Source organism: Protomyctophum bolini (genome assembly GCF_963924005.1).
Source record: "Protomyctophum bolini genome assembly, chromosome: 10".
In the NCBI taxonomy this organism is placed as follows: Eukaryota; Metazoa; Chordata; class Actinopteri; order Myctophiformes; family Myctophidae; genus Protomyctophum; species Protomyctophum bolini.
In genome coordinates, this window is record NC_137871.1 from 9,107,617 (window position 1) to 9,129,997 (window position 22,381).

Below are 22,381 nucleotides of genomic sequence, written 5' to 3' on the forward strand. Positions count from 1 at the left end.
ATTGGGTCCCATTTTTTTTTACAAGATTCCTTTACAGGATCTTCTCACTGGTCAACAAAAACACCTTGAAGACCTTAACAGGAACCCTCGTACAAGGTTTCTTCGACTATGCATGCACCTCTTGGTACCACAGCAACTCAAAGGCCCTTAAAACAAGGCTCCAGACAAACTCCTACTTGGCCTCAACCCCCGAACCCACCTCACCCCTGCCCACTTTGACAGGCTGGAATGGCTTATCGGTCGACGACAGAGTCCACAAGATTCGATACACCACCAAGATACCAATGTACCTGTCTAAATACTTCCTTATAATGTTAACAAAGTCCACACCCACAACACCAGAGGGAGTGCAACAAACCATGTGCAACCCAGATTCGGCACAAACAAGGGACTAAATTATATTCGCTCCTATGCCACCAAAATGTGGAACGCCCTACCAACAGTCATTAAGACATGCGAATCCCTTGACTCCTTCAAAACCGCTCTCAAAAGGCACCTACGGACGTCTGCAATTCGAAACTGGCCCCCAAAGAATCTGAAAAAACCCTGTTACGAGAATCTAAATCTTGGGCTAAATTAAATATAATCCAGAAGTAATTTAATAAATGGTATACATAGGCTACAACACATCTGCAGTGGTTGTTTGAAGTCTCCCAAGATCATTTATCATCTTAAATGTTATAGTGTTCCAGTTTCAGTTTCAATTGTGTCTGCTCGTTATAATTGTTGTTTCATATGAGACTTTTCTTTACGATGATGATCACCGTTTACAAACCTCCAGAAAAGGACAACGCATGTGGAGCTGGAGTCTGGACCAGTTGTAATATCAGCAAATTCAGTAAACTTTAATAGCACGACAGTCACATTTATAATAATAACAACAATAATCTAAGTTCATAATGATTATGAACTTATATTATTGTTGGTATTATGGTGTTATGATTATGACATAATCACAGGCCCGGCGCCATGGGGGGTCAAAGGGGGTACTTGACCTCCTAAATCAACCTCTTTGACCCCTTAGATCAAAAGTGGAATTTATTTTTTAATACAAATATTATTATTTTTATTACGTTTGTGTGTGTGTGTGTGTGTGTGTGTGTGTGTGTGTGTGTGTGTGTGTGTGTGATGTGTGTGTGTGTGTGTGTGTGTGTGTGTGAGAGACGCAACTTGGCCTGTTGTAGCGCCACCATGAGGCTGATTTGGTACGGGGCTATCCGTGGATATGCACGGCTTGGGATATCCGTGTGGATATGCACGGCTTGGGAAGCCGTGGATGCACGGCTTGGGATACACTGCCATGTCTTCCTTCTCAGAATGCATTTCTTTCATGTGGATTCCATTCGATTTCCCAAGTTCCCAAGTTGCGTAACTGATCTGACTGACTGTTCCTCTCCGACGCTGATGTCACATGTGCATCACTTCAATGTCCACAACTTCAGTTATGATATTTAGCGTGGTGACTTCTCCTTGCACCAGCCATCCAAATACACTTTCCAGTGCAACTATAGTCCTCCATTCAGTCTCTCCATTTTTCCTGTGAACATTTTCCAATATTGGTCTCCGCCAAATTCGCCAATTAGGACTCCTAATTCCACTACACTACACCCATCCCTATGATGGGTACATCTGCTATGGCATTCCTTTTGCTTCCAAGTCCCTCCTTATCTTTCCGTTTGGCGCTTTAATCATAGAAGAGCTCAACTTGGGTGTTTCCAATAAATGGACATGATCAATGCTTTGATCAAACGAGCCTTCACTTTCCTGCAGGTAATTCTCTGGGGTGTTTTGGAACCAAAGTTTAATCATAATATCAGATTGTTTTGATGGTGTTTCTCTGGATGATATAGTGACGTTTCGCGGATACAGCCATCTTGGATGCTGTGGCGCTTCCGCTTGACAGTTACGTCACTGTCGCATCCTTGATTCCTTGCAGTCTTGTCTTGAGTCTTTATCATTGAGCTATTTTTGTGTTGGTTTGTTGGCTGCTCCGTTTAGCAGCGATGGCGTCCCTCCTGCAGCCGGACAAAGTTCTTTATCTGGTCCGTGGGGAGAAGCAGATCAGGGCGTCGTTGTCTCAGCTTTATTTCTGTCGCTACTGCAGTGAACTGCGATCACTAGAATGTGTTTCTCACGAGGTATGTGTTGGTCCTTCCCTACGTGAACTAGCTGTTATAGCGTTAGCTACACTGTTATTAGCTTGTTAGCCCAGTTAGCTATATGTTTGACAGATCAGTGGTTCTGGTTATCTGCGAGGAAACCCACAGAAACCATGATGTGGTCTGACTTCGTCTCGGTCATGTTGTTGTGCAAAAGTCTTGTCAAGCTGACAAGCTTAATTTCACACCTGTACCTTCATTTTTAAACTGTCAGACATATAATGCTGGCTAACAGGCCGAATAATGACAGTGGCATTTCCACCACCTAGCTGGCTAACAGGGAGAGACCGTTACTTATGAATATTATTTAAATGGAAGTTCTGTCACTATAGAAACAAGCAGTGACCGACTGGTCTAATTTAACTGTTCATTGTCAGAATTACAAGTTGATTCTGAACTCTCTCTCTCTCTCTCTCTCTCTCTCTCTCTCTCTCTCTCTCTCTCTCTCTCTCTCTCTCTCTCTCTCTCACACACACACACACACCACACCCACTCACAGATAATAAAAAAAAGAAGGAATGGTATATGGTGTGTCAGCTGTTCTTCTGTAAACTGTGATGGACAATGCTAACATGAATGTTAAATCAAGTTCTTTGAAGACTTTGATTAGCCACACCCCTCTTCTTGTTTAAACCTAATGACCAGGAGCTGCAATTGGCAATAGTAATAATGCATATTATGTCTTAGCCGCAATTTGCAACTCTAGATTTAAAAAAAAATATTGGATGAATCTAGAGTTTGACTCCCCATTCATCCAATTTGCTTTTGCGATCTGCTTGTATTAAATGACGTTAAACTCATCAACATTGCAGCTCTATGCCAAACTTGAATTATCCTCTTTCAATGTGCCAAGCTTTTGTTTCATACAATTCCACCGTAGACATGTTATGAGCTACTTTCTGTCAAGAAATTATCTGCAGAAGGAGCAACTTGGACACTCAGGCATGAAGGGAGCATGAGTTAAGGCCGTTGCTCTCCCCAGGTTGGCGGAGGGTGTGTAGAGCCCAGGATCACAGTAGATGATTGGCACAGGGGTGAAAAATGGGTTACAAAATCGTGGGATAAAAAAAAGAAAATAAATTATCTGCAGGATATTATGTGCAAATGCGAAACAGCAGGGCCGCTCAGTGACTTTGAAGTGTTTCCAAACTCAAACACTTAGAAAAAGAATCACCTGCAGAGAATTTCTTGACAGAAAGTAGCTCATATCTATGGTGGATATTTATGAAACTAACACTTGGCAGATTGAAAGAGGATAATTCAAGCTTACCCTACAGCTGCATTGTTGGTGAGTTTAACGTTGTTTAATACAAGCAGATCGCAAAAGCACATCGGATGAATGGGTATTCAATGGAGGGTATTGGAACTAGATTCATCCCATTATAAAAAATCTAGAGTTGCAAATTGCGGCTAATTATGTCTGAACTAATCATGTCAACATCACAATCATCTTATGGATATTTATAGGTATCTACATGTACCATATGTGTATAACATAATTATAGTTATCCATACACGTGTGTGTGTGTGTGTGTGTGATGTGTGATGCCTCATCTATAAATATTACATCATGCACAATTATATTATTTGCATATACATATTTGCAAAATCACAGAGTAAGTTATCAAATTGATATTCACCAGCAACGACTGCACTCTAATTTTGTTTAATCCGACAAATTAACACTTTACTCTTTACGATGTCACTGCTTCTGTCGTTCAGGTGGACTCTCATTACTGTCCAAGTTGTCTGGAGAACATGCCTTCTGCAGAGGCTAAACTTAAGAAGAACAGGTGAGGCTCACTGACCTCCACTATGTCGCCTTCACACCAGGCTGTTGTACTGCAATGAAAACAAATCCTGCTGCGTAATGTCGGAAAGTGTGCTTCGTTTCAAACGCATTCTAGTTCGCCAAAAGACAGGGGTTTCGCTTCGCTTCCAACTGCACAGTACTTCGATTCACTGCAGGTGTGAATGCAATCCGCATCAAATGGTTGAAAATGTCGGGATATGTCACTCCGCCATTTAGTTGGGTTATTATTTCCCCAACTAAATTCAGCCAAGTTAATACAACTACAGTAAAACACACGCGCATTAATTTCTCATGTACCGTCGGAGCTCCGCGGTAGGTAGAACATTTGTATAAGCCCCGTCAAAATATAGACATGAACAAAGTCAGTCGGGAATTCCACTCTTCAAAGTCGGCGCTCGTAGCCTCGTAAAGAAAGAAAGACAGCGACGTCACTGAATTGCGACTACTTGTCTGTCTGCTGTCTCCTCTATGCTCTGGGTAACCCATTCAAGTAGTAAATTTAATGTGAAACACCTCCTAAATAAGTAGATATGTTGACAAAGACACTCATACATTAGGAAAGATCTTTTCATGCAAATCAATATAGTCTTCAGTTCATTTTGTACTATTTTTAAAGTTGACAGTTGAATTTCAATGGGCTTCTATGGGCTGGCCTGCATTACACCGTTCTAACTTACCAGAAGTGTGGCCGCTGTTTCATTTGGGGGGGGGGGGGGGGGGGGGAAATTTGTAGTCCCCCTGTGTCGTTCCCAGCCACACTTAGCCTTACCTGAGAGTGTATAACCGGAAGTGTCGGGCCATATAAATTGCATTAAATGGGGGTCAGTAGCCTATGTATGTCAAACTGGGCATCCTTTTCAAATGGCCTCGACCTCGCACGTGCGGACTCGGCCCCCAGCCAGTGGTACCCTAGTCAAAATATGGCCCTTCAGGAAAATTCATTGGGGAACCCTGCTCTACAGCGTAGGTCTTGCCAAGCGTCACTCTACAGGTCTGAATGTGACATTAGATTTAGTTTTTTATAGCCTCTATTTATCATATTTGTATTTACTTATCAGCCAGACAGTGCATCCCATTATGATCAACTCCAAAAGCCTTCAATCAGTTGGGTGCGTCATCATTGTCTCTGTTCCTCCAGGTGCGCCAACTGTTTTGACTGCCCATGCTGTATGCACACGCTGTCCACTCGGGCCACCAATATCCCAGCTCCTCTGCCTGACGACCCCACCAAAACAGCCATGAAGAAGGCCTACTACCTGGCCTGTGGCTTCTGCCGCTGGACCTCCAGGGATGTTGGCATGGCTGATAAATCTGTTGGTGAGTGAGGGTGCTGAATTCTCCAATATTATAACAACCGGTATAAAAATATATCTTTATAACTGTCAGGGTCAACGGTTAAAATAATTAATTTGGGTTAAAAAATAAACCCATAACAGAACATTTATAATGTTGAATTGAAATTGTATAATCCCACTACCGGAATCAGAATGGGGTCGACGTGGTGTCTGGTTGCTATAGGGCTGAGTTTACCAACACTCTACTTGCCTCCACACTATTTTAAGTACTCTGCCAAGGTTCTAGGCTTATTATTCCGCCCTCAAAGTCTTCACATAATTTATTGTACAGTTAATATAAAACAGATTATTCAGGCACATTTCAGCCACCTGAGCCTTTTGCCCATTAGGACCACTCTATGCAACGTCGTCAAACAGCGATGTGCACACCGGTCAAGCTTCTAGTTTATGTAATACTGAATGAGGTTTTGTCTATTGGTTGAAAGGCTTTAGGTGACATTCACACCAGAAATAATTTTATCACCATGGGTTTCACTGTGTAGGCTAGTTTATGAATGGAACACATTGATAAAGGTCCCCCCCTGCTGCGTTTCCAATTGCTGCGGATGACGGTGTGAAGGCAAACCGAAGCAAATTTAAATATGCAAGAATCCCAACTTCCCCCGCCCGTTCTCATCGAGTCTACCGAAGTATTAGGTGGGAATGTGACCTTTGACTAGTCATAGAGGACCAAATGTGGGTGACGTGTGTTGTGTCTCAATTTTCAAACTAAACTAAAATGGACAACTTTAGCTGCAGTGATCATCATACTGTATATTGATTCCATTCAACTCATGTAACTCTTTATGGCTTATATCGCTGTCATTTATTCATCAATATTGTATTAACTCCAGCCAGTGGCGTACATACAGTTAAGAACAGATTCCCATCTGTCTTTTTTTCCCGATGGCTGTGGTACGCCTCGGAAGACACGTTGAACAGGCAGTCATCTTCCTGCCAACGTTCCAGAAATCTGTCCTTCTGATGTCCAATTATGCAATTTCAAAAACCAACCAAAAAGATTTGCTACTTGCTTTGTTTTTCTCTTGTCTGGCGCTAGTGAATTATGTCATAACCCAGCGCCTCCCAGTCCCACCGAGCAGATCAGGGGGTTTACAAACTCGATCTTTGAACACTCACACTAGACGATTATTTATGCCCGAGACTTGCTTTCCGATCGAGTCGTGCCCCCTCCCCCCCCCCCCAATCGTCAAATATGCCCGATAATCAGTAGCGTAAAGGCACCTTTAAGCTGCAGTGATTATACTGTATATTGATTCCATTTGTCTCAAACTCCTGGAGGGAGCCCTGTTTTAACCTGAGTGAGACCCTTTGCCTTTATGCAAGCTTCAAGGTCATTTATATACAATTCTATTTTATTCACTTCCAGCCAGTGGCGGATGGCAAGAGCCAGAGAACCCTCATGCTCAGCGGGTAAGTTCTACCCTGAATCCACTTTCTCTCAAGATTTGTTCAAATGTCCCCTGATCGCAGGTTATGGCTAATTTATACACCATCCATGCAATGGAGAATACATTTAGCTTTATGCACAGTACTGTAGGTTATGTGCAATGGACATGTAAATAAAAGCTGAATAACATTTATTGTGGTTGTTCATAGAACGGCCCATGTCGACCCTGTGATAAGTGAACTATTTCATTTTCCTCTGCAGATCAACAAGCTGATTGAGTATTACCAGCAGCTGGCCCAGCGAGAGCGTCAGGAGAGAGACAGGAAGAAGTTGGCCAGGAGGCGGCAGTGCATGCCTCTGGCGTTCTCGGTATACACAACACACCAGCGACATCACGCAGGATTACCGCACTCGCCTTCCACTTTAAGGCCTGGCTCACACCTTTTCGATCTAGCATACAACATTGATGCATGCTAGATGTATGAGACTTGTTTACTGATGCAAGCTCCCAATGCATTTCCAACGGAAGTCACACGGTTTGACACAACATTTTAGTTGTACGGCTTTCGGCTGTGTTTCGACTGCCCCCCTCCCCCTCATACAACACAAATGTTGTGTCAAACCATGTGACTCCCATTGGAAATGCATTGCGAGCTTGCGTCAGTCAATAAGTCTCATGCATCAGCTATACATCAATCTGTTGTGCACGTGTGAGTCAGGCCTTACTCTCGTCACAGTGTTTACTTGAATTAACTGTATGAGTGTGCATGGTGTCTTAACTCTACACTGACGTTGAAAGGTTTACTTCATATTAATGCAACAATATAACAGTGGTAGCAGAATCTCCTTTTTGGTCAATAATATCACCCATAATTGAGTTTACCTAGTAAGTAAGAAATATTTGAGGGTTTAACTGCAGACATGCTTTTATCATCTATTGTTGTTGAAAGACAAATAAGCCATCTAAAATGTAACTGAAACTTCAGAGAAACTGTGTATAGATTATTTCTTTGACTTCTATGATTTTGAAAGTCACATCCAAAATGAGTAACTTGTGGACCAGCAGATCCCCTCTTTTCTTAATGAAAGCACCATTCAGTGTACCGGTAATCGTTTAAAAGTTGTTCAGAGACTGGCCAAGTACTGCTCAATTTTTTTTTTTTTTATACAATAACTTCCCATTCCCAACCAGAACACGGACACAAATTGTCTACTAATAAATAAGCCTTTATGATGCTACATGACAATGAATTAAAGATGAACCATATGGGATATTTGTTTGAGCTTTTGCATGTTAAACTATTATGTGATATATAAATTATATCCATACACCTATAAAATCATCTTGGTGTTCTCTCAAGTAATCCTCCCTTTTCTGTAATGTGCTAATTGAGAGGAACAGCCTTTTTTTCTGTTGTTGGAGGACATTAATAATTTTATGGAATGGCTCTGGGAATATACGTTGAATGCTAAAATTCAACATTAATCATTAATGTCCTGCAAGTTTTCCCATCAGAGATTTCTGTTGCTGTTGCATGACACCTGTTGCCACTAATGTGTGCTTGATTGCTTTGGTTTCACCTGGATCTTTCTTCTCTCCTTTTTTCTTTGGCTTGTGCACAATGATATTTTGGTTTTAACCCCTCCCCCTTCCCCAGCAACACACTATTCATGTGGTGGTGAGTTATTTTGGTTTTTTTCACAACTTGAACTTGGACAGTCAAATTGTGTACAGTAGTAGACTTGTCTTCGTCTTTCCCTCTGGTCCCTGTCTTAAGTTGTAACCAGATCACATGAATGTCTCCCAGTGTAAATGAGATTAGCCCACACACAATAGGAGCCTTTGTAGAGGTTAGACAGGGAAGGGAGCAAGACACATTCTGTCGAGGTATGGCCGTTCAAAACATTTCAGTTAACGCTGAAACAGCCTTGTTGGTGCCTCAAGTATCTTTGAGAAAGCACATCTCTACATCTAACCTCACAAAAGCTCCTATTTGTTGTCTCCTATAAGACAAGTAAATTATCTATTTGTTTGTCTTGGGTTTATTTCCTTAAATTTGCAGTGCCATTTGTTATTTATGTTGTGAAAGAGTTGTAATGTATGACACCGGACACAGTGTTAAAAGTTGCATCTAGAACACGATTTTTAGATTAAGAAATCTTGACGCTTTATTCAGTCCTCTTTTAAAGTCAGTCATGTGTTTCTTTTCCTTCACACAGGAAAAATATGGCCTTGGAACCAGACTCCAGAGGCAGAGACCTGGAGCACCTGTATCAAATCTGGCTGGTCTCTCGTGAGTATTAACGGAAAATAAAATAGACTGTTCCATAATATAGTGATGGAAGTCTTTTCTGTTCTGTCAGGTTCATGGGAACTTTAAAAGCAAAAGCCACGCTGCCCTACAATTCACAAACTGTTATTACGATTCTTTCACCCATTCCTTTCCGTCTGTTAGTCTCTCTGTTATCAAAATAACTTAAAGGGCCACTTCACCCCTTTTGCAACCTTATTGCAAAAGGGGCAATTTTATTTATATTTTTACTTTAGCTTATTTTACAGGACACAAACACTTGCCTGGGGGTTTTGTGTGTAATATGTTTTTACTAATCCATTGTCAATAGGCCAGTTCCCAAAATAGAACGATTATGAATTCAAGTCTTGAGTTACAGTGACAGTTTGGATAATTTGACTTAACTGTCCAAGATTATTAGGCTTGCGCAATGTCAATTCTGTGTTGGTCTGGCTTTTCCCTTACAACATTGTTCCGTGCAGTATGTCGGTGCGGTTTTCATCAACATAACATCAGTGATGCACATTTTAGTGACGTGAAGTGATTAGTATGTCATTATTCACATTCAAAGCAATTCATGAACATAAAACTAAAAGTGTGTGCTTGCTTGATGGTATTGTACTGTACGTGTTGTCGGACAGACTTAAAGAAGGAGAGGACCAGAAGGAGATCAATATTGAACCAGCCCAAGCCCTCGATGAGGTGGAACCTCTACCTGAGGACTGCTACACTAGACCCATCAGCCTGCCAGAGGGTAAGATCTGCTCCACAAAACGACTGACCTGACATCAGTCACTAATGATTCATCCTTATGTTGGGCCTACACTTTTTTGACTCGAGAGCTACTTTCACAATGACCAGCTCAACAAGCCCAAAAAAGTATTATCCCATTGCTGAAAACGGCAGCACTGGCGTTACATACTATAAGACAAACACACTTGGAATGGGAAATAGAGCGAGGAAAATGGAATTCCTAGTTATTTGTATATGACTTTGTATTTGTATTGCATTTGTATTGTGTGTTTGAGCTGAAAGGCTCTTTTAATCAATCAGTCACCTTAATTTTATGATATATTTTGGGGCATGTCATGTAGTCTACCTGCAAAGCCTTTAATGATCTACCTTCTGGGCACCCCTGAATTAAAAGAATAATACAGCTTTGAGGCTCCGATACCTCTTTCCTGATGGCAACAATTATGGGGATGTGTGGGGTCTTTGATGACCCTCGGCACTCACATGTTGTCATATTTGTTGTGTACCTTTCATTAGAGCTTGTTTCTTAGCACTACCTACAGCCCGTGTGTAGAGAGAAATGGGGGGTGGTGAGGGCGACGTATGCCAGTCTATTTGTCAAATGTACCGTGTTGTGTGTGTGTGCAACATTGGTGTCTGTGTCTGGCCAGCGATGTGACACATTTGGTGAGGGTTGGCAGGTATTAAAGATGTGTTAAGTGCCTGTTGTGATTACTGTTAACTGTGCCTTTTATGTCCTGTGGGGTTCATAGTGACCACGCTGCGCCAGCGGCTCCTGCAACCTGACTTCCAGCCTGCAGGAGAGTCTCAGCTCCACCCCAAACACAAGCACCTCCTGATGAAACGCTCGCTGCGCTGCAGGGTCCGTAGTACCTCTCGTTATCGTACAGCTTCATCATCATCATTCAATGAGTTACTTGAAACTGACACGTGTCCTTGTCATTGATGTCTTCCTCTAGAAATGTGAGCACAATTTGAGCAAGCCAGAGTTCAACCCTACTTCGATCAAATTCAAAATTCAGCTGGTGGCTGTGTAAGTATTAGTCACTAACTTCTGTTTTTGAAGTGGAAAGTAAATGTACATCACCAGAAATCTACAGGGTAGCTGCATTTGAATCAAAAACATTTTGTGCATTTTTGCGGCAGTGCCAGTCAATGCACTAAGTTATTAGGCAAATTATAGTTGTTTGAAATGAAATACTCGTAAATTCATCACACAGACACGCATACAGTAATACAGTAAATATTAGTATTATGACGGTATTCGGTATTATTTATATACTCCGTGATATTACCGATATTGATTTCAAATATTGCTGTAAACGGTAATATCGGTATATTGCCCAAGCCTATCCTCCCTCCCCTCAAAATATACAATTTTATTCAAGTTTGTATTCAAGAACAATCCTAGAGTCACCACTATACTTTGAATTAGTTCCACCTCTGCTTGTAGTTTGTGACACTTGCCTTGTTTGAATGCAGTCAGAACATCAATACTTTATTTTCCTTCCAAAGGAGTTATATTCCTGAAGTGAGGATTATGTCCATTCCAAATCTCCGCCACATGAAGGTGAGTGAATTAATAATTGTATAACTCTTACCTCAGCATTTGAATCTAACTCGTTTGTTGTTGTCAATTTCACCTAACTGATGTTTTTTGTGGACCTTATACAGTAGTATTCAGTATTCAGTTTCAGCTTTACCCATCTCATGACCTATACCTCAGTTTTTTTTATTCATACATTTGTAACATTGTACAGCACTGCCTTTAAGGAAGTGTCATGGAATTTCAGAATCTAGTGTTTTCACTTTCACTGCTGTTTTTATTTTATTTTATTTTTAACAAGCAATGTTCGTGTGTCACAAGGGGCATTTAAAATGGCTGCATGCATTCCTTGCAGCCATAATTGCCGCTTCCACTGCTTAAGTGATACAGTTAAGAAAAATCATTGATTTGTGCTGGTAGCCTGGTACAGGTCAGGAGGCGCCTGGAGGCATTTGTTAAAAGTTAAAATATGAGCATGAAAAAAAAACACTTGTGATGTGAACGTGAACCTTTTGAGCCCTGTGTTGTCTGGTTTTCGAGAGCTACTTTGACCAGCCTGGAATTGGACAAACATGTATTGCCTCTTCCCCATTATGTACTTTACAGTATGTTGTCTGTTTAGGAGAGCCAAGTGTTGCTGACCCTCACCAACCCAGTGGAGAACATCACCCACGTCACCCTGGTTGGCTGCGAGGAGGGAGATTCGGATGACGTCAACAGCACTGCTAAGGTACCGTAGAGCCATGGGCGGCCTTAAGAATATGGAGGCCAGTTTCAAGACCAAATATGAGGCCCCTTCACAAGTGTCTCCCCTTTACCTCCCAATGCTGCACCTTTTACCCAGGTTATTAACAGGAAATAGGTGTAACTTAACGACATGGGAGAGAGTGAGGCAGCAAATGAGAGAGAGAGAGAGAGAGGGCCAAGGATGGTGGGGGGGTTGACTGACGCCTGGCGGTCAGTTGGAGCTTGGAGGCCCCCCCTGAGGGTGGAGGCCCGTTTCAATTGAAACTGGTGAAACAAAACAAAGGCCTCCTATGCGTAGATCAGGTGTTCTCAAGGTGGGACATTTGTTCTCTTTATGGCTCGTGCACACTGCCCCGATATTTGCTCCGATTACGCTGTTGGGGAGCATTTTTTGCGCTCGCCGACAAAACTCCCGATCTGACGCAAGATGGGGGCTTTGATTGCCGAGGTTTTGCTCGCTGTGTGTGTGTGTGTGTGTGTGAAAGGCTCTGCGAGAAGATATTTATAGCGTCGGTAAAAGTGCTCGCCGACACCTTCCCGACCGCTTGAATATCTAGCAGGTTTGATATTTGGCTCTCTCGCCGACTGGACATCGGAGGAGGAGGAACGCGCCCGCACCGCACCACCGCCACCACCGCCGCCTTTGGTATGCATCGGGCCTCAATTTCCCAGAACCCTTTGCATGCCAGTGCGACACGCTACAAAGAAAATGCGTTGACGTCATCCGAACGCGTCGCCTATCCCACTCTGTCCGATGGAAACCCCGTAAGTCTTAAAACGTATTAAAAATGTGAATTAAACAATGAAAACATAACTCGTGTAACTCGTCATTGGGAGAGAAGCTGTTCTACAATCAATGAACTTGTGTAACTCGTGAACTGGGTGAATGGGTTAACTTTGAGAGTGTACAAATGGAACAAGTGAAACCATAAGGGTCCATTTGGTTCAAACTATCAATTATTGATAGTTCGTTTCAGCACTAGGGGGTGCTGTGTTAGTGTCTTGTGCAGTGACGATGAATAATGAAGTAATTTGAAACGTTGTATAAAGTGTGAATCCACTGAGTGTTGTGTTTTGCTTTGTATTTATAGGTGATGGTTCCCACTAAGGAGTTGGTCCTGGCAGGGAAGGATGCTGCAGCCGAATACGACGAGCTAGCTGAACCTCAAGACTTCCAGGATGACCCAGAGTAAGCACGCACATACACACACACACACACACACACACACACACAGCAGGTACATGTTATAACTTTCTATATGTGAATGCGATATCTCAGAAACACATTTAGCTAATTCCTTACAATTTCCACTTGCTTCAGTTCATCTTTGAGACATGTAAGCATGGAAATACACATTCCTTTTAGGCCTTAGTTTCCCATTGATTGATTCGTTTATTAGACAGAAATGTATGGCAACAGACTACAGTTAAACACTCGGTCCAAAAGCACCACAAAAAGTCATTGCACTTTGTTTCCATTTAGACCTTATACATTGTCTGCAGAAGAGCATGAGACCAAAACGTGCACAACTATCGTGAAGTGTCTTCCCTTTCCCAACATTCCCACTGACTCATTTTGCATCTTCCTCCCCTTGCAGTGTCGTGGCCTTCAGAAAATCCAACAAGATCGGTTTCTTCATTAAGGTAATCCCCCAGAAGGAGGAGGACGCAGACGTCACCGTGTCGTTTAAGATCCGCCACGACTTCCGCAACCTGGCGGCTCCCGTGCGGCCCAACGAGGAGGGCGGCGGCGGCGGCAGCACGACGCCCGTAGCCATCTGGCTCACCCACAACGTGGAGCTGCATCTGGGGCCGCTGGCCCCCTGAGAACGCCATGAGGAACAGTGTTACTTACACACACACACACACAGTGCTGTGTCACTCCCAGAGTCTTAAAGGCTGATTTATACATCATCACTTGAATTTTTTTCAATTGTCGTGTGACCCCTTTTTGATGATTGTTCAAAGGGCACTGCGATGAAGCATAAACTAGCCTTTAGGGTTTGGAATGAACGGTTCCACATTCCTTAAGTCTGATGTGTATATACCAAAAAATAGCACATGGTACAACCTGACGTGTTGCGATGCGGCTCGTTGTATGAGCTTGTAGATCTGCTATTTTCTGGCGAGCGACAACGGCACGCACTTAAGTATAAATTCAAGCGTTGGAACTCTGTGTTTGATTGAAACAATACCGGGACTTTTTTAAAAAAAATTCTGCTTATCGATACAGACGAGCGCCGTTCGTTCAGATGCAATTACAGTTTATGTGGCCTAATGTACGATAGTTGTTCTCAAGTATCCTTGCATGGCATCACCAGTTACGACATAGCCTAAGCAGCTACACAGGCTCCTGACAATACCACGGCTGACTCCAAATGTACTGTAACATGCTTCTTGTAGGTCTTCAGCATGTTGTATTTTTAATACCATGCTCGTATCAGTCTAGTCAGTTGCAATGCTTACTCATCATGACAATAAATAAAAAAGCAGTCCAAACATGCAACCAAGAATACATGATCTTTGAACAAGTATAAACGATGGGACATGAGTAAATTAAACCAGAATGACAAATACAGTAAAATAATAATAATATAATTAATAAATAATAATATCTGAAATGGGTTATCCAAGTACAAGAGATGGTCACAAGTTATCCTAGTAATAATTGAATCGTAATGCTGTCTCATATCACCCTCCATCAATTATATACACAGGCAATCATTTATACAAAGAAGAAAAAAAGAAACTAATACATATTTAAATCTCCATACACACCATTATTCATGATGACGTGATGGACAATGTTCTAAGCCAGATGTGGATCTTTGGCAAACATTGTGTCATGCAAGTTAAGTGCGCAAGCTTCCTTTCAATTATCATACAGTACATGATTTACGGGTCCAGCACCTTCCATGTGGATGTGTGTATGATTACCTGGAAGGCTGGAACGCCCATCAACATGAAGTAAACCAATCACTTTGTGAAACAACAACTTCACCCTTGTTCCTCGTTGGGAACAATTGACTTAAGCTGGCAAATAAGCAAGATAGGAAAATCACCTTGTTGAGTCTGCATACGGTATGTTGTCTACCGTGTAGTTTTCAGATTTATTAGAACACATTGCATTACTGTATGAATTAAGATGCTTATTACAGATTATAGAGGACTGCTCCAAAAGAATAGTAACCGCTACGCACCTAGCAATAGAGCTATGTGATAGACACACACATTCCCCTCTGTCTCTGTAATACATTGTCAGGAGATCATGGACTCTTAAGATCAAGCGGTAGAAGTCTATTACTCCTGGTAAAGCGTGTATGCTCTTGGGAGGAAGGCCATCTGGTGCCTTGTAGTGTGACTCAAGGTCCTTACAGCTTACACACCAGGTGCGTGCAAATAAACAATACGAGTGTTCCCCATGAAAACTATTCTCATAGTTGATGCCTTGTTCATACAGGTTGGTGTTATTTCCAGTGAATAAATGTTCTTGTTACCAATATGAACTGAACCGGTGACAACACCAGTGAGTACCCCATTTCTTAGTTTGTAGGAAGGGCGGACCCTTAGTGTCCTGTAGCCGTGGCCTCCTCTCTCCTCGCCTCCAGGGTAGGGATTCGGGAAGGAATCAAATGTGATCCCTGTCTGATACCTCCTCTGTAGACTCTCCAAATATTGGGGTTTCTTCTCTAAACTATAGGCAGTAAACGGTACATTTTATGTCGTAACACTGGTTGTGGATGTTGAACTTAGGACTTTGCAGATGTCATTTAAACAACTTATTGCTGCTTTTGGTAAAGACTGGTTGGTTGAAAAGATGGTTAAGAAGACATTACAATACCATATGTATAGGTCATATTTGGACACTAAGGAAATTAAATGTAATTTTCTTTATTTTAGACTCATGCTGTTGCAATTTCTTATCTGAATTACATTGCCATGCTAAGGATTGGTATGGAAAACTGAGAAAGTGCTGCATCGATAAGCAGAATCAGAATTACCCCCCCCCCCCACACACACACATACACTTATACCCGAACCCCCCTCCTGCTTCTTGCTTCTGTGTCTTTCAACATCACCGTTCTCCGTTGATATAAATGCATGCAGCAATTATCTTTATCACATACTAGTCAATGTCCTTTTACAGTTACTGATGGTGGGTGTACTGTATTCTACGGATCAACGTAGTTTGTTCTGGGGGGGGGGGGTAGTCTCTTTAAACATTGTTTTATTTAATTATCGTCTGATAAGTCACAGTAAGTTTTATTGGCAGTATATAATGTCTGTACTATAGTAAGGCGCTGTGTAAATACATTAAGGGATGTACTATGTACCAGTTTACTGTATTTAGAACACCATCTATTCTAAATATACATCACCGGTTGTTTGAACAATCTATGAACCTGTAGCTCTCTGTGACCTTTTTGATCGCTAGTGTTTAACCTCTGGAAGTCTTTGGTTTGTATAACAGAGCCTTACAATACAGAAAACCTGTGCTGGCTAATAAAATGTGCTACTGTAACAGATTTTGTCGGTCCCCCTTATGTGTGTTGAATTTAATATAAAATATGAAAATACTATAAGTCTGTACATCTTGGATTTGCGCATAATTATTGACATGATGACGTTCGGACATATCCAGGAGGACTGTTTTTGTCTTTCTCTCGTTTACGCCACAGGGTGGCGCCACAGGCAAAGCAAATGTACTGTGTGGTGGGTAGCATATTGCAGAGCATGCATACTGGATAATTAGAATAGGAAGAGGACATGCTGATACTGTTGTGCAAGCAGCTAAAAGATGCATCTGACAATGTGAACATGTGTAGGGTGGCTTACAGAGCCAGCATAACGCCTCATTACTGTGTGAGCGTGTGTTCAGTGGCATTTCCCAAACGGACTAGACAGAAACCAGAGCCAGTCAGATGTGAATGTTTTGAGGAGAATCCAAGCAAAGCTGAATGCTTGAATGATTTGCCTCATTAGGGTTGGACCTACTGTACAGTACCTTGGCAACGTCAATAAACGGATCTAAAGAGAGCGTTCTAAAACGGATATACTTTTTCATGAACCATTTAAACCTGGCATTCCTTTCTTGGGCATGTCATGGGGGAAATTGTAAAACAAACGATAGCCAATCTACAGCCTTGTGTCATTTGTCACACAAAGTGCGTACCATATATGGGTTAATTGGGTAACTTGTGGCAATTCTTATTGGTTGTCGTATGCTACTGTATACAAAGACTACACGTGCCTACATATGGAATAGTTTATTGGCATCCCAGCAGATAGCTGGTGCAATCCGGGCTGCAGTTTCCCCAATGAGGCCTTCTGCTGTGTAAACAGACCCTCGCTGCCTCGGTAATAAAGCCCGGATTTTCTTTTATCTCGGGCAGATATAAACAGCTCAGAAGAGGGGCCTGTGTGAGAGTCATAAATCAGCTCCGAAGATGAGGTAATAAAGAACACATGCAAGGGAAGGCCATACCAACTGAAGCATGATGGGCCAGTATCTGGCTGCCGGGGTATATAGCAGCAACACAGTAGGACCGTATACACCTGCACTGGTGCGGTGTCGTTGTAAACCCACATGGGAACACAGCCATGTCTACGCTAAATGGACGAAGAACTCTTATCGTGCCATGGGGACATTTGGGATTGCCGGATGTGGACGCATTTCATTTAATGAAAAATAATTTGCTGTCAAAGTCGGGTGCTCTTATCTTACTAGCAGCGGACTGACCTCATGCCTCCTTCTATGCATGAGGAGTCCAAGCTGCTTCTTTTCACCTGACAGGGGGGGGGAGTTTCCCCGGCCGGACGTAGCGCGTGGAAGGAACACGTTATTCCGACCAGTTCCTTTCCCCTCCATCAGGCGCCCCGGCTGGCCAGGGGGGAGGTAGTTTTAGAGAAGGCCCTTTCGCCAACCCCCGCCTCGGGTATGGGCACTGATGACGCGGAGGAGGGAACACGCCCACGGCGTCCCCAGCGGGAATTGAACCCAGGACATTCTAGCTGTGAGGCGACAGCACTACCGACTGCGCCACCGTGCCCCTATAGGTGCTCTTATCTTCATGTCATAGACTTATTTTAGTCACACGGTCACACTGGCATATTTTAACGTGTGCAGATGAAGAGCATTCTGATCTGGGGAGATTGGTAGGAGCCGTGATACAGTATGTACTGTATAACTCGGGGAGGGTTCTGCTTCGACCTTTCATTGACCCGTGTACAGCAGAGCTTTCAAGAGCCAAACAAAAACAGCTTTCCTCAGGCCAGGATTGTATTTTTTTCCTGGATCGAGATGAGACTCGTTTCATGCATGCTTCACTCTCCTTTTGCAGAAACCTCCCAAGTTTCTTTTGAAGGTGTCGACGATCAGTTTTAATAGATGTTGTGATATTTTGGTAAATGGCTAAAGCCTTTCCTTCCATGTCCTCTTTTCCCTCTAATCCTTTCTCTCCCTCCCTTCCTTTCCTCTCAACCTATTTTTTCCTCTCCTCACATCTTTATTTATAAAGACAGCCCAGTCATTTCTTACTGAACTACCAGTTTGACTGCACTCGGGTCCTTTCCACGGTGATGTCATCCCCCAGTCGCCAGTAACTCAACCCGGTCTCTGCATAACATACGAGGAAAACAGCAGAAAAAGGCTACACCTCTGCAGAGGCAATAAACTCTGTAGTCTGTCTAATAACAGATGGATTCTATACCGGCCTGTACAAAATATAAGAGTGTCGTTTACGGTTTACCCCTTTTTGTTAACGAATCAAATATACAAATTAATGGAAAAATAACTGAGTGGAGAAACATAATAAATGCATCCGATTCCACACCGATGATACAAGTCACAAGCAGAATAATTAAGCAATTAACATATCGCGCTCTGTTGCATGTTTACAAATGCTGAGCAGGACTAATTGACCTCAATTTTGGATCAAGATGACGAGAGAAAAAGGTCTTGGTCACTCTGAAAGAGGGTTAATTTATGGGACACAGATGGCATTCGTGTATTAGTGCGGTTATGTACGGAAGAACAAGAGTAACTCTTCTCAGGTGACTGAGAATGTCAATACAGCATGTGATCAAACTGTCGATCCATCGACGGCTACATGGAGAGTAGTATCGGTTGCGGTGCATAAACCCTTCATTACAGAGATGAATAAAACACATTTGAGAGTTTTAGTGGTGTAAATACTGGTCTACAGAAATGGGGAAAAAAAGTCATATGGTCAGATGAGTCATGTCCTTATTCACCATATTATGCGCCGCAAGTTCTGGTGTCTACCAAGAGAAATGGTACAGAATGGGGTGCACCCCTTCAGTGTGGGTTGTGTGGTGCAGGGCATTTTCCTGTTTGGGTACACTTGGTGGGAAGGGTCACTGCAAATCAATACAAAGTTATTGTGAGAGTGATGTTCTTTAGCCTATGAATAAACTTTCCTAAGCTAATGGGAGTAGTCTCTTGTATTCCTTAGCTGATGGGAGTAGTCTCTTTTGGGATGATAATGTCCCCATCTACTGGGTCATTGAATGGCTTGATGAGTATAACAAATGATGTCAGGGGCAGCGGTGGCCGAACGGTTTGCGGAGCGGTCTTGATACCGGAAGGTCGCCAGTTCGAATCCCCGGACCGGCACGTTAAAATGACCACCGCTGAAGTGCCCTTGAGCAAGGCATTGGACCCCTACCATGAAATGTTCTATGAGCAGGGTGTGGCTGTAAACGAGCATCTCGAGCTTAGTCCACTTCCCCGGGTAAACAAAGAACTTTGCTTTTTTTTTGCTTTATGTGAAATATATGCTGTAGCCTTCACAGTCACCAGAACTCAATCCAATTGAACTATGGGAGATTTTGGACTGACATAATAGTCAGCTCTCTCTCTCCACCACCAATGAGGGAATAATGTTTTGTTAGACTTAGACTGGTGTTCCATCCCTCCTAGTAGAGTTCCAGAGACTTGTATAACTTAACCTATGCCAAGGCACACTGAACCTGTTCTGATGGCATGCGGTGGCCCAACACTTTACAAAGACACTTTATGGTGTTCTTTCCACTCATTTGTCACATGTCTGTACATGTGGAAACGGGTAGGCTTTCTCCATTAATGAAATGTATCAGGTCTGTCAGGTGAGTGTATATTCCTGATTTAACCCAGGAGCAGGAGTCTATAGGCCTAGTTTGGATGTGCAATAAAGTAATAGTTTTCAGAGGATGAGAAAAGCTCCTTTCTTCACTCTGAAGCCCTCGGCTCTAGCGCTGGACTTTGAGCTAATCCCACTGATTAATCACCACCTTCATTTTCTGCTCACCGGACCATCATCTGGTTAATTAGGTGTAATTGATGGTGTCTGCTCAGATTAATAACCTGTAGGCATGTGTGCCTCCAGAGCAGGAAGAGCCAAACCGTGGCGAAACCTTAGCCCACTCCTCTACTGTTTCTCTTTTCTGTCATCCACCCCCCCCTCTCCGTTTCATTCTCGTTGGGTCCTGAAGGCTAGAGGCTAGATGGAATGTTGATTTTGGAGGCTGGAGTGAAAAAGAACACTCTGAGAAAGCAGATCTCGCCCCCCCCCCATCCCCCTCTCCCCGTGCGCGCACCGAGGCTGTCACGGGCCCAGACTACAGCCCGCGCTCTGTGTGTTTTTACTTCTTATTTGCTCAATCGCTCACCGGCTGCATTACGTGTATGCAGGCGCAACTGTGTCAGCAAAACTGATCCGAGGCCAGTGCAGAGAGGGGGCCTCGTGGGAGCTATTGGGAGCCTGGAGGGCAAAAAGAGTCTGTTTTCATACTCCAGTAGTACGGTCGCCTCCAGGCCCAGGGGCTATACCAGACGTTCCTCAATGGAAAGACTGGAGTGGACCTGAGAAGTGTCTGGAATAGTGTGAACCCAAAGGAGGAATCCTCTGGAATGTCTTTATAAGGTGTGATGTTCAACACAGGTTGAACGCCATGGGGCCTGGGTGGAGTTGAGCCTGAGTGTTAAGGTGGAGCTCTCTGATGTTCAATCTTTGGTACAGAACCTTGGGTTGTACAGTTACCTGGGCATGATGTCCTTTTAATTACTTGCACAAGAAGAGCGCGCAAGTTTATCCAGCGCTTTGATGCGTATGCCGTGGTACATATGGTGACGTAATGAACATATGTTTCAGTGTCGGGTGGATTAAAGGTAATGCCTCTACATGTATACATGTATGTAATCTGAAACCTACCTTTTGTTACGTCACCATCGCAAGGCAGTTATATCCCGTCATTGATGCATATCTTCATTATGTCACACTCAAAATCAATACCATGACATACGCATGAAACAACCCAAGTGACCACAATATACTACTTTTCAACTTACAACTTACATACATGTATACATACGTCACCTGTTACCCAACCAATATGTAAACATATCATAATTACGTCACCATTGACGGACAGTTATAACCCGACTTTAGTATTTCATTCCAATATTTTACAGAGAGACTGAGATTTGAAAGTTCGTATAGCGGTCGACAGGCACTCGACAGAGTGCAGTTCTAGTTTCTATCTATGCTCTCATGGAGAAGCCGGAAGTAGCGATTTCATATACTCTTGACTGCATAGTGAAGCAATGAACATGAACAAACTCAAACTTAGTTTTGGGAAAGCTATATGGCTGTATACTCATGTTATATCACCCTTGACAGAAGTTGTCTAGTGGCACAGAAAGCAATAGGTCCCCAATATTGCTGTAGCATGAATGATGCCCATGCACTATAGGGACATTGAGGGGGTGATTTCACTACCAGTAGCCAGGGTGGGGGAAAGCACCAACTGGTTTCATATCATTTGTTTGCGTTTGTTTATGTGCTAAAGGTGTGTTTACTGGTTTTCTGTGCAATTTGAGTGAAAGGAAGGATTATGGACAAGACTTGGACTCATACAGTATTATGCCCAGATAGCTGTAGAACCGCAGTGCTCCTCCCATGCTCAACATCACTTAAATGTCATAAGTCACTCTCTGATGCAAGGTTGATGTTGAGGGGAACGTTGGCCTCTGAATAAGAATGACGCTGTGCTGTGTACTCATATTAGCATTAAGCAAACACACTAGATAACCACAGTCTCCCTGACATATTTACAATGATCTCTCTGAACTGGCCACACTGAGGCTCCTTTTCCACCAGGGTTGAACCGGGTCCGTTCTTAATTAGTCCATGAGACAGAGCCCCAAAATTGGAACGTTAATTACGAACTGGGCAAAACCATACCTATTAAATTGTTTATAGGGTCAATATACGTAAATTAATATAACCCTTCCACAGTAGTAGCATTATCACACATGTTGTTATGT

At 42.8% G+C, this 22,381-nt stretch overlaps 1 protein-coding gene across 1 annotated transcript; it reads left to right on the top strand.

Moving 5' to 3' along the window:
* The first annotated feature begins 1,948 nt into the window (after positions 1–1,948).
* dctn4 (dynactin 4) lies at positions 1,949–16,576 on the top strand. The gene is made up of 13 exons (XM_080774657.1): positions 1,949–2,138; positions 3,882–3,952; positions 5,111–5,289; positions 6,697–6,740; positions 6,979–7,086; positions 8,938–9,011; positions 9,650–9,762; positions 10,514–10,623; positions 10,721–10,794; positions 11,277–11,331; positions 11,930–12,037; positions 13,146–13,243; positions 13,653–16,576. Exons 1-13 carry the CDS (start codon positions 2,004–2,006, stop codon positions 13,879–13,881), a joined length of 1,398 nt encoding a protein of 465 aa, XP_080630783.1. The 5' UTR covers positions 1,949–2,003; the 3' UTR covers positions 13,882–16,576.
* Positions 16,577–22,381: the final 5,805 nt, after the last annotated feature.

Bases quoted from the DNA above. Each gene is read 5' to 3' on its own strand.
- dctn4 (XM_080774657.1), top strand. From the start codon at position 2,004: ATGGCGTCCCTCCTGCAGCCGGACAAAGTTCTTTATCTGGTCCGTGGG. The intron at 2,139-3,881 runs GTATGTGTTGGT...TCTGTCGTTCAG, and splicing joins TAGAATGTGTTTCTCACGAG to GTGGACTCTCATTACTGTCC. The intron at 10,795-11,276 runs GTAAGTATTAGT...TTCCTTCCAAAG, and splicing joins AAAATTCAGCTGGTGGCTGT to GAGTTATATTCCTGAAGTGA.